This window comes from Tachypleus tridentatus, chromosome 9 (genome assembly GCF_004210375.1).
Source record: "Tachypleus tridentatus isolate NWPU-2018 chromosome 9, ASM421037v1, whole genome shotgun sequence".
NCBI classification, from domain to species: Eukaryota; Metazoa; Arthropoda; class Merostomata; order Xiphosura; family Limulidae; genus Tachypleus; species Tachypleus tridentatus.
The window spans coordinates 100,227,609-100,244,373 of NC_134833.1; the positions used below are offsets into that span (position 1 = coordinate 100,227,609).

At 34.2% G+C, this 16,765-nt stretch overlaps 1 protein-coding gene across 2 annotated transcripts in view; it reads left to right on the forward strand.

Annotated features, from left to right (window-relative positions):
* The first annotated feature begins 359 nt into the window (after positions 1-359).
* The window catches only part of LOC143225876 (rab11 family-interacting protein 4B-like), a 92,540-nt gene continuing 76,134 nt past the window's right edge, over positions 360-16,765 (forward strand). Inside the window, exon 1 of one of the 2 annotated variants that reach the window (XM_076456030.1) lies at positions 360-711. In XM_076456030.1, the coding sequence (XP_076312145.1) occupies positions 580-711 (132 nt within the window). In that variant the 5' untranslated portion in view covers positions 360-579. The remainder of the gene's footprint in view (positions 712-16,765) is intronic. The other variant, XM_076456029.1, reaches the window with a different exon arrangement.

Below are 16,765 nucleotides of genomic sequence, written 5' to 3' on the forward strand. Positions count from 1 at the left end.
AACCAACAATAATTAGTCATAATTATGAATAACAGGCAGTATACGAAAAGCTTCTATGACCACTCTGTCTTAGGTCATTACTTGAATGTTTTTGCTTTTAGCAGCGATTATTGTTAAACTTGTATGTTGTACGCACGTGTAGCAGCACGAAACGCCACCCTTACGCACTACGGCTCTTGTCAAATTGTGTACCAATCCGCTGTTTAAAGAAAATTTGCTAATATTTCGTAATTAGTTTAATATGATATCAATAATTGTATATTCTAAAAAAAAACATAATAAGTGTTTTGTCTGATTCAACGTATATCAAGAAAGTATATTTAAATAATCAGAACTATATTTTATTATTTCTTCACTATTATTCTTCCGCACATAGCGTACTCAGTTACCGCGTGGATTCAACAGAAATATAGTGGTATTAGTTCGAGAGTAAGTAGAAAAGAGATTCTTATAGACATTAAATGGAACACAATGTAGTGAGAAAGGAAATTCCTAAAAAAAAAGTTTATTTTTTATTTTTAAATATTTTATAACAAAGATTTGGTTCTGTATCATGTGTTTACAAAATGGTAGTCATTGATGGCCTTAGACACAGACCTCGTGACGAATCTCCAAGAAGTTTTCGATGTGTGTGACGAGGAAAACCTTGGATATCTCAGCCTGAGAAAACTGACAGAACTCGGATACAAATATTTTGGAGGTAGCGAGGAGGTACGTTAAACAAAAGCTAAATTAATTCAGATATTAAAACTGTATCATCAATTTAAATTTGTTTCCTAATATATTTTTCACCTACGGCAGAACAAATAAAACAGCGACACTAGGTTCTCGAGAGAGGCACGACAAGCGTTGGTAAAATTTGTTCATAAAATATAACTTGTAAAGGTCAGAAGTGTAAAACTGTATTGCTATTGAATGTGAACGTCTATGTTTTGAAACTACAGTTCACTCCACTAATATATTTAAATTGAGATTAATATGTTGTGGAACTTAATTAACTTGATAAATATTATTAATCGAATTATATGTATTATAATAATTACTATTGTTCACACTGAGAATGAAAAATAGTTTATTTGAGAGAGTGGGGGTGATGGTTCTCATTTTCTTTGGTATATGTTTCTATCTTTTTGTGTTTGATCTAATTTATATAAATATGCAGTTCTGCTGTCATGTGAAAATACAATATAAATATGACTTTATACATATTTTTGTAAGTACATGAATATACTTTATTATAATTATTACAAGTAAATTTTATTAAAAGAATAATATTCTATGTGAATATCATGAGTTAAAATATGTTTTGAAAATCGTCGGTGATTATAGTTTGTAAAATAACCGAATATTATTGTAGGTGATTTTTCAGTTCTTCGAAAGTTAAAGCTATTATTTTATCCTAGTTATTGTCACAAATATTCAAATGTGGATCTTCCAATATCGACCTCTCAATGAAATGGAATGTAACTTAGCAACGTGTATCAAAATGTGAGTCTTTCAACATCGACCTCACAGTAAATTAGGACGTATCTTGGCAACATATACACTTAAAATTAAAATGACACACATTTTCCTTTTCATGCCCATTAGGTGTTGAGGACGTTGCTCCTTCGTAGTTTGTAATTTCCTAACATAAAACAAATTATTTATACGGAAAGCTATCACTATATGAAGGTGACGTAAACTAAACACATTCGCAGTGTTGAAACTCCAGTTTCGGTTATTCTATAATTGACGTCGATCAAAATTTCTCATAACAATAAGAACAACTTACCATTTTTGTGTCTGAATATTTTAGTTTACCTGACATCTTTCGGTCATGCGTGTTTACGTCCATTAACATTGTTCTGTTTTTTATTACTATTAGTTATTTACAGAGAGATAAGCTTGGCTTCGGGAGAAACAGTCTCTTCCCACCACCTGTGGGAAAGGAAGTAGGTCTTCCGGTAATGAAAATACTAACCCCAGAAGAGAAAGCGAGTAAGGGGTGGGAACGGATGGGGTAAATTGCTGGGAGGAAAAAAGCTCTAACTTAGTTGTTCAGATTTTACACATGTTTAAAGTACCGAAGTGAAATATAACATTATCTGGTATACTTCGTTATCAAATGTCGTAAACACGTAGAATTTCCAGAAATTTATACGCTACAACAATAAAAATGAGCTTGAATTTTATAGATGTAAACAAACCGACAAAACCCCTTTATCTTATAAACAGGAAATAGAACATGAGCTGATATAATTAACATTTGAATTCCGAAGTTAAAACTTCATGAGCTAAGTTGTTGACTGGTGACTAACGTTGATCATTTTACTATTGGCTTGTTTATTAAGTTTAAAAAATGACATTTCAGAGGTGTTAATACACGTCTGTGGTTGCAATACCTTATTGCATCTCTATTCTCTAACATACAGACAAACACAAATTTAGGAAGACGGGGAAAAACATATGTATCAAGTGAAAACTGTGACATGCCGAAAACAATACGAAGTTGCGAATGCTACAGCGACATCTTGTTGTGAGTGGTTTAGTATTTCAGAGTTACAGTAACAGTACATTAACCACTTTGAGAAGCAGTAAAATATAATATACATATCAGTGATACTTACAGTAATCATTTGCCGTGAACACTGTGGTATATTACATTTAACAATGATGTTTATGGTAATCACTTTCAAGGAACAATATGATATAATTTTAGGTTTTAGTGGTTTTATGGAAAACCACTTGATGTAATGTTAGTATTTGACTTTAAGGTTATTTATTTACTGGTAAGAACAGTAGACACTAATACAACAGTTTCACTTACTTGCTAATTATCTTTCATCTCTGTTCTACATAGCAAACGCAACTCTTTGGTGACTTAAAATTTTGACCATTAGCTAATGTTCTCTCAGGAATCCACCGAATCGACGTAATTTACTGTATGTTTTCTTATAGCAAAGCCACATAAGGACTATGTGGACTCAGCTATCTGCTGAGCCCACCGAGGGGAAGCGAACCCCTGATTTTAGCGTTGCAAATCCGTAAACATACTCCTGTACTAGCGGGGTGCTGTAATTTACTAACAGACTCAAACATCAGTTGTAATATACTCTACGTAACTGTGTTTTACATTACCTAAACTGTTCTAAAACTTTGCAGACATTTAGCTGCATAATCTGAAATGAAATTTCCATCTAGCTGACCTTCATTAGTTAATATTGTATAACGCACTACGAAACGTAGATAACCTTTCACCATGGCGATATGGCATATTATAGTTTACAATGACTGTTCTGTGAAAAATATAATACACTAAATGTTCCGGCGACATTTACAGTAACCACTAGTCGAAAACAATATGACATACGCTAGAGTGTCGTTTGTTGTGATTAATATGGTGTGATATGTCATATAATTTTATGCTATGAACACAATGATGTAATAGAAGTCCATATATTACATCTTATTTGATACAAAGAACTGACCTAAAGTCTGAGTGAAAACACTTATTACCTACGTAAAATACATAGGGGAATCCTAACAGTAATTTTCAGAATTAAGTACAATGTTGATGGCCTTTTAGATTGTTTTTTTTACGTGACTTGTTTATTATTGGGTGAACTGTAATCAAGTATACGTCATGGAATCACAGTCATCTTGGTGTATAAACAAATTGATGGATATTGACCATATTGATAACTTGAGGGTTAAACAATATGAAGTGTTATATATTACGATAGCATTTATAGTCTGATCACTTGCGTGACGAGTATGGTATGATATGTGTAACAGTGAAACGTACAGTAACTGTTCGTTATTAGTATGGTCTAAATAATATGTTATTATATACTATAGTAAATCATACATTAACTTCTTGTTCTAGCTATATGGTATGATGTATGTTACAGTAAAACGTACAGTAACTATTCGTTATTAATATGGTGTGATAGAAATAACAAGCTATGACATGTTATACTAAAGCACAAAGTAACGTATTGTAACTATATGGTATGATGTATGTTACAGTAAAACGTACAGTAACTATTCGTTATTAATATGGTGTGATAGAAATAACAAGCTATGACATGTTATACTAAAGCACAAAGTAACGTATTGTAACTATATGGTATGATGTATGTTACAGTAAAACGTACAGTAACTATTCGTTATTAATATGGTGTGATAGAAATAACAAGCTATGACATGTTATACTAAAGCACAAAGTAACGTATTGTAACTATATGGTATGATGTATGTTACAGTAAAACGTACAGTAACTATTCGTTATTAATATGGTGTGATAGAAATAACAAGCTATGACATGTTATACTGAAGCACAAAGTAACGTATTGTAACTATATGGTATGATGTATGTTACAGTAAAACGTACAGTAACTATTCGTTATTAATATGGTGTGATAGAAATAACAAGCTATGACATGTTATACTGAAGCACAAAGTAACGTATTGTAACTATATGGTATGATGTATGTTGCAGTAAAACGTACAGTAACTATTCGTTATTAATATGGTGTGATAGAAATAACAAGCTATGACATGTTATACTGAAGCACAAAGTAACGTATTGTAACTATATGGTATGATGTATGCTGCAGCAAAGCGTACAGGTACTATATGGTATGATCTATGCTGCAGCAAAGCGTACAGCTACTATATGGTATGATCTATGCTGCAGCAAAGCGTACAGCTACTATATGCTGAAGGCGTTGTGGTATGTTAAATATGTTCAGTAATATGTATAACTATTACGATAATCAGGCATCTTAAAATCAGTCATGTGATCTGGATGACAAATGATTTTTCATTTACCCTATATTTCACAAACGTGTCTCAGAAAAAAACTTGTTCCAGTCGTTACTTTCAAGTGAACCACAGAGATCAAAGTGTTCCGTATTGTTCAGATACCATAGTTAGACCTCAAAGAATATATTCGGATATTTACTCAAGCGTGGAGTCATTAAACACATGGAAGCCAGCCAGTCAGAGTTGGGTGTTACGAATTAAGTCTAAATGGTTTAAACTATTTTTAGCAGAACACGGAACCATTCGAAACCAATTGTATGGTTGTTTGGTCACCCGGATATGGCAAATCATCAACCACGATTCAAGCATGTCAACCACCAATATTGATTATGGTTCGCCACGTCGTTGAATACAAACTCTGTAAGTGTGGCTGAAGTTCGCAGCCGCAACTGGACGAAGTATCAGTGTGCAGACGGTTAGAAACAGACTTTATAAGACTGACCTGTGTGCCACACATCCAATGAAGTACATTTTGCTCTTATCAAGACAAGAACCAGCTTCTCTGTGATGGTAAGAACACGTCCAGGACCAGTGGGCTAAATATATAGAGATGAAGTGTGATTCACCATACATAGATAAGGGCTTATTTTAATTTGGAATGTTCATCAAATTATATCCATTTCATTTTCATATACATATATCTATACACACACACACACACACACATGTACATATGTATCATTCCATGCCAGTACAGTAACCATTCGTTAAATTTAACTGTATATAAAGGAAAGTAAATAGTAGGGTTTTGGGAGTAAATTGTGGGAAGAAATAAGCACTGATGAACGAACTAACCTCTACATCCTGCGAAATAGTAATTAATTAATTAATGCCACACATAATAAGCATCACATTCTATAATCCTTTGAATAATTGGCCCTACATTCAACTAAGCATAATAATGAAATGCGAAACCTGTCAACACGCACATTTCTAGAAGAATAACAACGACTTTGACTTAATGAAGTGTCATTTTGCTTAGTGGACTTCTTTCTATCAAACACGTTTGATATTCTGTGTGGACATACATCATATTCCGTCACTTTACTCCAGACAGATCCCAAAGTTGTTCTGAAAATATACCTTCAAAGAAGTGGAAGTGGATAATTGAGGACCTACTTAAAACTCTGACTAAAACATGCAACATTAGTGTCAGATTGTCTTTGTTGATCGCAGTCCATAGCAAATTTAAGGGTCATAAACTGTAAAGATGTAAAAATCACATCTACTAGATGTTTATTTACGAGCGTAGGTTAAATAACCGATTATCTATTTCTTTATTCCAGTGCACATGAGTGGTAATAAGGTTCTTGAGGGAGTGACAATTATTATTTTATAACAGTAATTTTACCTTTATCTGATTATTATTATAATATCATAGATTTTCTATTATTCTTTGAGCATTTTGGGCAATGTATTTCACAATGATACTGTACATCATTGTGAATTCATAGTTTCGAAAATCGAATATCTGACTTTCTTTCCAGGGTTTCATATAGAGAATAGATTAAGCTTTTACGTTATTCACGGGTTCTTTATTTTCATTACTGATTGTTGTTTGCTTGAAATTAAATATAAAGCTACACAACGGGTTTTCTGTGCTCTGCCCACCATGGTTATCCAAACCCGGTTTGTAGCGTCGTAATTCTGCACATTACCATTGTACCACTGGGAAGCATTCTTCACTGAAATTACAAGTTTTAATGAGAAGAAGTTAATTTAATTGGCTTTATGTTCTTCTTGTTACGTGTTACCATAGAACTATTATTGCTCTATTAATTTGTTAGTCTCTCTCCATGCGAGATGTTGTCTGACCGATCGCTGCATGTTTGGTATATCAGCTTTCTTTGTATTTCTGTGTCTCTCTTCTCGTGTATGTGTGTATATATATATGTTTATATTTCCACCATAATTTTAACTACTCAGTAAACAAAATAGATACATTGTGGTTACAAAATAAAAGTGCAAATTTAAAAAGCAGTAATGTTCACAATTTCACTAAATAATCTTTATCGACATGATCTAAAAAGAAAAAAAAAGTAGTCCAGGTTTTGTTCGCAAAACTTGATCTCATTTTAATTTTTCCATTTAACGATTCAATTGAACTTGAAGTTTAGTTTATGGATAAAACAAGTAATATGTTTTTATAAACCTAATTTTGTTTTTTAAAAAAGGCAAACTACGTTTTGCCAGATATTCACCTGATGATGCAAGATAAATCTAGTGAAACTTAGTGTTGTTTGGAAAATAACAAAACAGGTTCTTCATAATAATTACTTATAATGTAATTCAAGTTATTTCTGTAATGTCATTCAAGTTATTCCTGTAATGTAATTCAAGTAAAGTTAATTTTGTCGAAACTTTGACCTTAATTTTTTCCTTGGCCTTTTTCATATAACTTGTTAAATATTTTCTTAATTTCAGATATGAGTACATATACAAGTTTCTTTACACAAGATGGGGATTCCAAGCTATAAGCTATCTCAACTAAACTTTCTAATAATCGTTTCCTTACAGTGTATACTTTAGAATTCACAAACACCTATTAAATAAATAAACTTGTGTATAATACGTTAATATTTCTCTAACAATAATATAATTATGCTAATATTTATGTAGTGCGTAAATAAAATATTTATTCAAAGAGTCAAAAACAATCTCATGAAGTAGAAGTAAAGTATGTACTGATATTTTAATCCTTTATAAAAAAAATAATATGAAAATAGCATGTTTTATTACAGCCAGTGGAACTAATTGTACACCTCAAACACAAGATTGTTTTCGGTCTGGTTCTCATGATTAATTGCATATCTACAGCATGAAAATATATGAATTATTTTCTATTTATAAACATATTTCACTTGATAACTTTTCCAAAGGGTAGATAGCAGTCAAAATTGTCAGTTTATTTGCTTTTACAGTGACTACACAATATCTCTTGCATTAAATCTGACGAAGGCTTAATATTAACATCATTCAGGAATGGTAGAAATATAAGTTCCAAGTTTCACTGTGTCGGTATTTGGGTATTGATGTTAAATACCCAGGAGGGTCAGGTACATTTGACCTCTTCCTCCTAGAAATATAAAAAAGAATGTGTTCGTTTCATTTGAATTTCGCGCCAAGCTATACGAGAGCTATCTACGCTAGCCGTCCCTAATTTAGCAGTATAAGGGAAGGCAGTTAGTCATCACCACCTACCGCTAACTTTTGAGTTAACCATTTTTTACCAACGAATAGTGGGATTAATCGTGATATTATAACATTCCCACAGCTGAAAGGGCGAGCTTGATGGGTGTGACGGGAAATCGAATCCGCGACCCTCAAATTACAAGTCGAGTGCCTAATCACCTGGCCATGCCGGGACCGAAAATATATGTATATAATAAGTTTCTTAAGGAATAATACAGAAACATGTGTATCTATACAGAGAGACAAAATAACTTTTCCATTTCTAGTTCTTTTGTTGTTTGTTTATTTTCAAACACTCTACTAAAGTAATCAGAAGAGTAAGAAAGCATAACTTAAAAGTACACTTTCAGAAATTCAGTTATTCAAAATATTGAAACAGCCTGTACTTTTAATCGCATAATGACTATGTTTGTATGCTTTTAAGCATGGTCCAGCATGGTCAGGTGGTTAGGACGCTAGACTCCTAGTCTGAGGGTCGCGGGGTCGAATCGCCGTCACAAAGAACATGCTCGCCCTTTCAGTCGTGGGGGTATTATAATGTGACGATTAATCCCAGTATTTGGTAAAAGATTCCCAGAGCGGTCATGACTAGCTGCCTTCTCTTCAGTCTTACACTGCTAAATTCAGGACAGCTAACGCAGATAGCCCTCGTGTAGCTTTGCGCGAAGTTCAAAACAAACAAACAAACAAGCTTGTTTTCAAACGCAAATACACACACTAGGCTATCTACGCTCTGTTCACCAAAGGGAATCGAACTACATATTTGTATGTTGTTCTTTGTTGTTTGTAATTAAGCACAAAGCTATTCAAAAGGTTATCTGTGTTCTGTCCACCACGGTTATCGAAACCTGGTTTTTAGCATTGTAAATCTGCAGACATACGAGGGCTGTTCAAAAAATACGCGGACTGACGTCATAAAACAAAATGTACTTTATTTAGAAGTTACAGGTCTGGGACCCCTTCAAAGTACTCTCCTCCCCAACGCACACACTTATCCCAACGGTGTTTCCACTTGTTGAAACAGTCCTAATACGCTTCTTTTGTAATGTCCTCCAGCTCCTTCGTCGCATTTGCCTTAATCTCGGGAATCGTCTCAAATCTTTTTTCCTTTCAAGGGTCTTTTGAGTTTGGGGAACAAGAAAAAATCGCAAGGAGCAAGGTCAGGTGAGTAGGGGTGGGTGGGGAAGAACAGTGATCGAGTGTTTGGCCAAAAACTCACGAGTTCTGAGGCACAAATTTCGCAGCAACGCGGTGCATCTTCAATTTTTCGGTCAAAATCTCGTAACAAGATCCAACTGATATCCCACACTCTTCAGCAAGCTCCCTGACAGTCAGACGTCGATTTGCCCGCACCAGGGTGTTGATTTTGTCGATGTGTGGGTCGTCAGTTGACGTGGAAGGACGTCCAGGACGCTCATCATCTTCAATGGACTGTCGATCATCCTTAAAACGTACATGCCACTTGAAATATGCCGTACGCTTCATAGCAACATCACCATAAGCCGTGTTAAGCATAGCAAAAGTTTCAGTCGTAGATTTTCCAAGATTAACACAAAATTTCACAGCAAGTCGTTGCTCCTTCAAGTCATTCATTCTGAAATCCGCCAAACGAAAAAAATCGCACTTCACTTTTAACCGCGTAGCTAATACACAAATGAAGATATCTGCAATCGGGAAATGGCTTCGTAATCAGCTGATCTGTGCAAACCTAGCAACACCAAGCGGATTCCCCTGGAACCAATGGGAGCCGCGCAATTCAAACAGTCCGCGTATTTTTTGAACAGACCTCGTACTGCTGTGTCACTGGGGGGTATGTTAATGTTGTAAGCCCATACACTTACTGTCAAAGATTTAAAAATTATATGTTTGAAAGTACCTTCGTGTAGATCAGCTACGTGGGGTTTTTATTCGTCTATCCATTCGTTACAATAGGTTGTTGTTTTGAATTAAGCACAAAGCTACTTAATGGGTTATCTGTGCTCTGCCCACCACGAGTATCGAAACTCGGTTTTTAGCGTTGTAAGTCCGCAGACATACCGCTGAGCCACTGGGGGGAGGGCGTTACAATACGTCTCAGAAGAAAAGATGGACTGGTAAACTAATCTCAATATGTGAAAGTGGCAATTTATTTGTCTATGCTTTATTAAACATTGAATGGTAATGGCTTACATTCGTTGTTACATTCATTAAAATATTGTTTCTTTCTTTTTGGTTGGTTTGTTCTAGAGCAAATCTACACTTGCGCTCTGGCCACTGCAGGAAATCCAGACCCTAGATTTCAGGATTGTAAGTCTATAAAATTGACCCACTGGAGAACCTCTATGTTACTGTTTATTTGTGAACATGAGAAAAAGAAGTAAATAAATACAAGTTCAAGTAACAAAGCGTACGAACAGTTATTAGCGTGAAAAATTGAAAACATGATCACAATCTACGTCTAAGGACAAATTCACGTGTTTTCTTACTTCATCGTTACCACTAAATCCTTAACTGCCTGTAAACAGATTGGCATGTTGATAAAAAAAAATGTATTTATATTAAACATTCCAAAATGGTATTTTAACTGATATAGTATGTTTGAATAAGTTCTAAACAATTTTCATTGTTTAACGAGCATACTGTACATCAACCGAAAGTTTATTTTCTTTATACCCATATAATTTGCTGGTTGGGATGATAAGTGATTCATATTGTAGTTATAAAACAATTATGGTGCCGCACATGCAAGAACTGTGAATCCAAGTGTTCGTGATTTACGATTCGTCGCAACAAATATTCGCCCCGTATATTGGGGCTACGATTTATTCCGGCTGAGCTTCCAGTTTATTATGTTACGTATGAGAGTTTGAAATAACCTGAAACTGGGTGAAATGATAATTTAAATTTTGAAGTTAATTAAATGTTGATATCAAATTTATGAAATTTCCAAACAAGATTGAAACACACGATTTTCTTTCTTTTTTAATGCAGATATATTTTAATAAACAAACAATAATATAATTTGTAATAATGATTATTACAAATAATGATTTATATACAAAAGGTTTACAAACTTACAAACAATATTGAATCTTATATCTGACCCTTATCTTCTTTGATATCTTATCGAGTTTTCACAATGAGCGAATCAATTTCGAGCCGCCACCAGTACAATTCACTTAAAGGGAAGTTAATTAGCTCTTTGCTTACCACGCGTGATTTTTTCACAGCTGAAGTTATACAGTGTCTTGGTAAAAATATTAACGTTCGGTAATCTGAGGGTCGAGGGTTCGAATCGCCGTCGCACCAAACATGTTCGTGCTTTCAGCCTTGAGGACGTTGTAATGTGACGGTTAAAATTATTCGGTAAAAGAGTAGGCTAAGAATTGGCAATGGGTGGTACTGACTAGCTAGCTGTCTTCTCTCTAGTTTTACACTACTAAATTAAGGACGGCTAGCGCAGATAGCACTCATGTAACTTTGCGTGAAATTCAAAAATAAACAAACAAGTTAATGTTCAACATCAATCCTCTGAAGCTAAAAAGTTTTTAATGCTCGAATTCTATAAATGTTTCTGGTCAAATATCTGAAGTCCCTGATTAATAAGCATTAATCACAATTATAGCTTCTATAACAAACTAGTAATAGATATCGTATGTTACTACTTTTTGGCGCGTCACGTTAGTTACGTTTTATAAGCCTGAGGAGAACTTTTAGAACTTTCAGTGTGCACAGCAATACTGACAATACGCTAGTGTTTACATACACACATCCAGGGTTGATTCTTACACTTGAGAATATTCTACAACTGTAGTGAATAAAAGAGAATTTAGTAAAACATATTTAACAGTATAAGTTACATAAACTTCTCAATATACATATTTAACTGAAACAAACATTGATATTAAAATAAATATATAACAATAAATCCGTCACAGCTATAAGAATGACAGCCAATTCAATTATTTCCAAACAAGAGCAGTCCAAGAGTTGGCGGTGGGTACTGTTATTAACTGCCTTCACTCTAGTCTATCAATTGAAAACTAGGAATGGCTAGCACAGATGACATTTGTGTATCTTTGCTTGAAATTCTGATGCAAACACATCAATAATAGTGTTAGAGTAAAATGTGTCTTCCTTTTTACTCAAACTTTATCACATAAATTTTTAGTCGTACCATAACGGCTACAGAACAGATCTGTGTATGTGTGGGATGATTACCAATACAAACTTTTACCTCATAACTCCGTTTTATATTGATGATTTGATCTCCAATTACAGTTGTGGACTTGGGACGTAAAATCCTTTAGATTGATGTATTTGACAAAGCCCAAGGTTTCATTGATTAATTTACTCTAATCCTGACTAAAATAATTTCAATTTAAGGATAGGCTAGTAAAGATCCAAGCTTGGAAAACAGCTCATAAAAAGGGTTTGGTTTGGTTTGAATTTTGCGCAAAGCTACACGAAAGTTATCTGCACTAGCCATTTCTAATTTAGCAGTGTAAGACTAGAGGGAAGGCAGCTATTAATCACCACCCACCGCTAACTCTTGGGCTACTATTTTATCAACGAATAGTAGGATTGACCGTAATATTATTACGCATCCACAGTTGAAAGGGCGAGCATGTTTGATGTGATAGGGATTCGAATCCGCGATCCTCGGATTTCGAGTCAAGTGCCTTAACCATCTGGTCATGCCGAGACTATAAAAAGGGGTAGAAGGTCTAATGTATTAATTTACTCTAATCCTCCCCAAAATAATTTTAAGTGCCGCAGATGTTAAGAATTCTTTCGATAACGATTTTTATATATAGCGTTAGCGAAAGAAAGTGAAGTGAACACCTGAAATAAAGCGAATTTCACAAATCTTTCTATCGAATATTATTTGATTGTGTGGCTACCATGGTGACTAGGCAGTACAGCACTTTGTAGACCGATGTTCACTTATCGACGTCACTGGCACGTTTACACCTGGTAAACCAAACATACAGTTTCCACGAGTGCCTGTAATCTCACCGTGAAAAGTGGGTATTTCGCTAGAATGATAACTTGGTTGACTGAACACATAGATACATGAGTAAGTTGTAGAACTGATAATCGAATAGGAAAAATATACTTTTATTTTTTACGGATATCAAACATAATATTAATGGTTTATATCTGTTGTTACCTTCGTTTTAAAAATCCCACTGGTAATAAGAGAAGGATGTTCAATGTTGTCTTGTTGGTTTGTTTGTAAGCATGGCGAAAACAAACAACAAGGTTAACCAACTGATCATGTTGACAGTTATTGGCGTGTTTTAAACATATGATAATTTTGGAGTTTAAACAATATTGCAGTCGGCAAACAATATACATCCACGTGTTTTACCATTTCTTCTTAACCACTAGCCCCCTTCATTATCTGTAAACAGATTAATTTTCTTTTGGATTAGAGTTCACTGTCACTTACTTTACTTAAGATCACATGTAAGACGTGAGGCAGTTTAGTTCATCTGGATGATTATGATGCTATGCCATATTAATATTCATACTTGTATGTGAACCATTTCTTCACAGTTGAAACTTTAAGTTACTGTTCCAAGTCAAATTAGAAGCCAAAATCCCAATGCATTACTTGAAGAAGATAGTGTGAAGAGTTTTTGGTTGTATTCTCTGAAACCCCATCTAATAAAACCCTCGTTAAAAAAACAACAACTTTCATATGGTTCTGCTGTGAACCCAAAGGGTATGCTATAGTTTTCTCCCACTGCTTTTATGCTTGCTTGTACCCTTTCAGGGAACAAGTTGACTAACTTACTGATTCGCCAATTCTGATGAAAGATAATAAAGTTAATTCAAATAAAAATTAAATCAATGGGTTTAAAAATAATAAATTAATAAATAGCATTGGGTAGTTAATTCCTACGACAAAATTTGGTGTATACATGACTTGAATAAAGAGAAGTATAATAATTACAGTTGACTGACTTAATAGGCCCAGCATAGCAAGAAGACTAGAGCGTTGGACTCGCAATCTGAGAGTCGCGAGTTCGAATCTCCATCCCAGTGATCATGCTCTTTCTTTCAACCGTAGAGGCGTTAGAGTGTTATGGTCAATCCCGCTGTTCATTGATAGAAGAGTAGCCCAAGAGTTGGCAGTGGGTGGTGATGACTCGCTGCTTTCCCTCTAATCTTCCACTGCTATATTAGGGACAGTTAGCACAGATAGCCCTCGTGTAGTTTGGGGCAAATTCAAAACGAACAATAAAACTGAATTTAATTTAGTTCACACCATAAAAAATAGTTGTTCAATATACTTGTTGATATAAAGCAGCACCTAGATCACTACTGTTTCTGCCCTATTTACTTCAGATTAATAAACCCTCGTTAGCGCTGCATATGGAATATACAGTGCGGTTGATATATTATAACCTAATATTATTTGTTTTAATTTGTCAGCTATTATAATTAATTCAGGTTATAGCATAAATTAGTTCACTTGTTTGAAAGTATTAGAATTGTGTTGTTTATTTTTGTTTTTATTTTGAACTTTAAGCAAAGTTACATAAGGGTAGTTAAGCTTTGGAGGTTAATCTGCATCCGAGTTAAAATATATAAAAAACGTATTTATCTTCACTGGAACTCTATTTTAACTATAAGTTCAGTCCTGTAGCCAAAAACGATATTCATTGAGAATCCACTTTGTAAAATAGCCCATAAACATATAGCGATATCTGTTGGGAAAAACATTATTTAAACGTCCAGAAGGTAAAAATGATTGGTTTTCTTATTCAAGAGAATTCACTACATACAACTATACAAAACTGAGAACGATATTTATTGAGAACTCGACATAAAAACAGTCTAGTAGCTGACAACAATATTTTTTGTGAATCCGATCCAAACAAACGTCTACTAGCTGATAACGATATTCATTAAGAATCCGGTCCACACATGTCTAGTAGTTGACAACGATATTCATTTAGAATCCAGTCCACAAAAAAAGGTCTAGTAGCTGACAATAATATTTTTTTGTGAATCCGATCCACACAAAATTCTAGTAGCTGAAAACAGTATTCACTGAGAATCCGGTACACACAAAAGTCTAGTAACTAAAAGCCATATTTATTGAGAATTCGGTCCACACAAAAGTCTAGTAGCTGACAACAATACTTATTGTGGTTCCGATTCACAAAAAAGTCCAGTAGCTGAAAAACGGCATTCATTCTACACAGAAGTCTAGTAGACAAATTTAGTATTCCTTTGAAATACGTATGTGCTCTACGCAAGAGTCCAGTATACTATAATGATATTTATTAAGAATTCAATCTTCACCTATATGTTAAGTATTGAAAAAAATAACATTTATGGGAAATCCAATCGATACTTTTTCAGTTTCAACTTTTTTTTTCCTTTTTTGGAGTGAAGAACCTAATGCTACTCGGAATCATCACCAGATGTAAAGTATACATAGATGAACCATCACAAGATGTAAGGTATACACAGATGAACCGTTACAAGATGTAAGGCATGCACAGATGAGCCATCATAAGACTGGTGCGAAAGTTTATAAAGACAAAATACGTAGCTGACTGTTGAACTACAAGGGAGCCACAAACATCAATGGCAATGCTACAGGGTTGCTGCTCCACAGAAGTCATTTCTTATAATAACCATCTATTAAATATCCTGGAACCTGGTATGTTGGAATGGTTTAATTTAGTGAACTGTAAGGAAAGGTTGCGCATTATTCTCCAAGTGTTCTTCTGAACCAACAGTTGTGTTTAAAAGTTAAATAGAACTCGATCATATTGTACGGAGTGCGGCATGTTGAGCACTCTTCATGGGCACGTGCATACTTGATGGACATTGTTGTAAAAATTGTGAATTATATTAGAAGTGGAAGCTCTCTCATCCATTAGCCCCCTGCTAGTACAGCGGTAAATCTAAGGATTTACAATGCTAAAATCAGGGGTTCGATTCCCCTCGGTGGGCACATCAGATAGCCTGATGTGGCTTTGCTATAAGAAAAAACACAAACACAAACTCTCATCCATCAACAGTTTGTTGAGTCTTTGAAGAAAAGTAGTGATTGCACTGTTGATGATCTTACATATTTTGCAGATGTAAGATGGTTAAATAGAAGAAAAGTCTTGGATCGATTTGCTTCCTTATTTCCTCAAATAAAAGAGTATCTTATTTAAAATGGTAAGATTGAAAATATCCCTGAAATTGAAACTTTGCCATGGCAGTGTGATTTGCACTTTCTGTGCAACATGATAGCTCACTTAAATACGATGCTTTAGGGAAGGGGTAAAATAATTAGCGAACAATCACAGTCTATTCATGAATTTCAATTTAAGCTAAACTTCCTTGCAGAACAATAACAAAAGAATGATTTCACACATTTTGTAAAGTTGTATAGTTTTCTAGAAAATAGTAAGGACTATGATTTCTCTGATGCTAAAGATTATCTCTGTGTAAACTGGATAAAAAGTATATCTCAAACTTTGAATCACGTTTCTCCGAATTTAAAAATTTGAAATTGATATTTGAATTTTTGCATGATCCATTTCAATTTGACTTAGGAAATTTCAGTAAGAAAATTACATCTTTTTTTTTTTTTTTTGAATAAGTGTGGATTTGAAGACGAGATGCTTTCCCTGTAAAATGTAGAACACATAAAAGGTAAACAAAAATGTTCTATCAGAGAGATGTGGCTCACTATTCTGGTAAATGAGAGTCTTCCAAATTTAAAGATAGCAATTTGAAAATTATTTTCCATGTTTGGATCCACCTG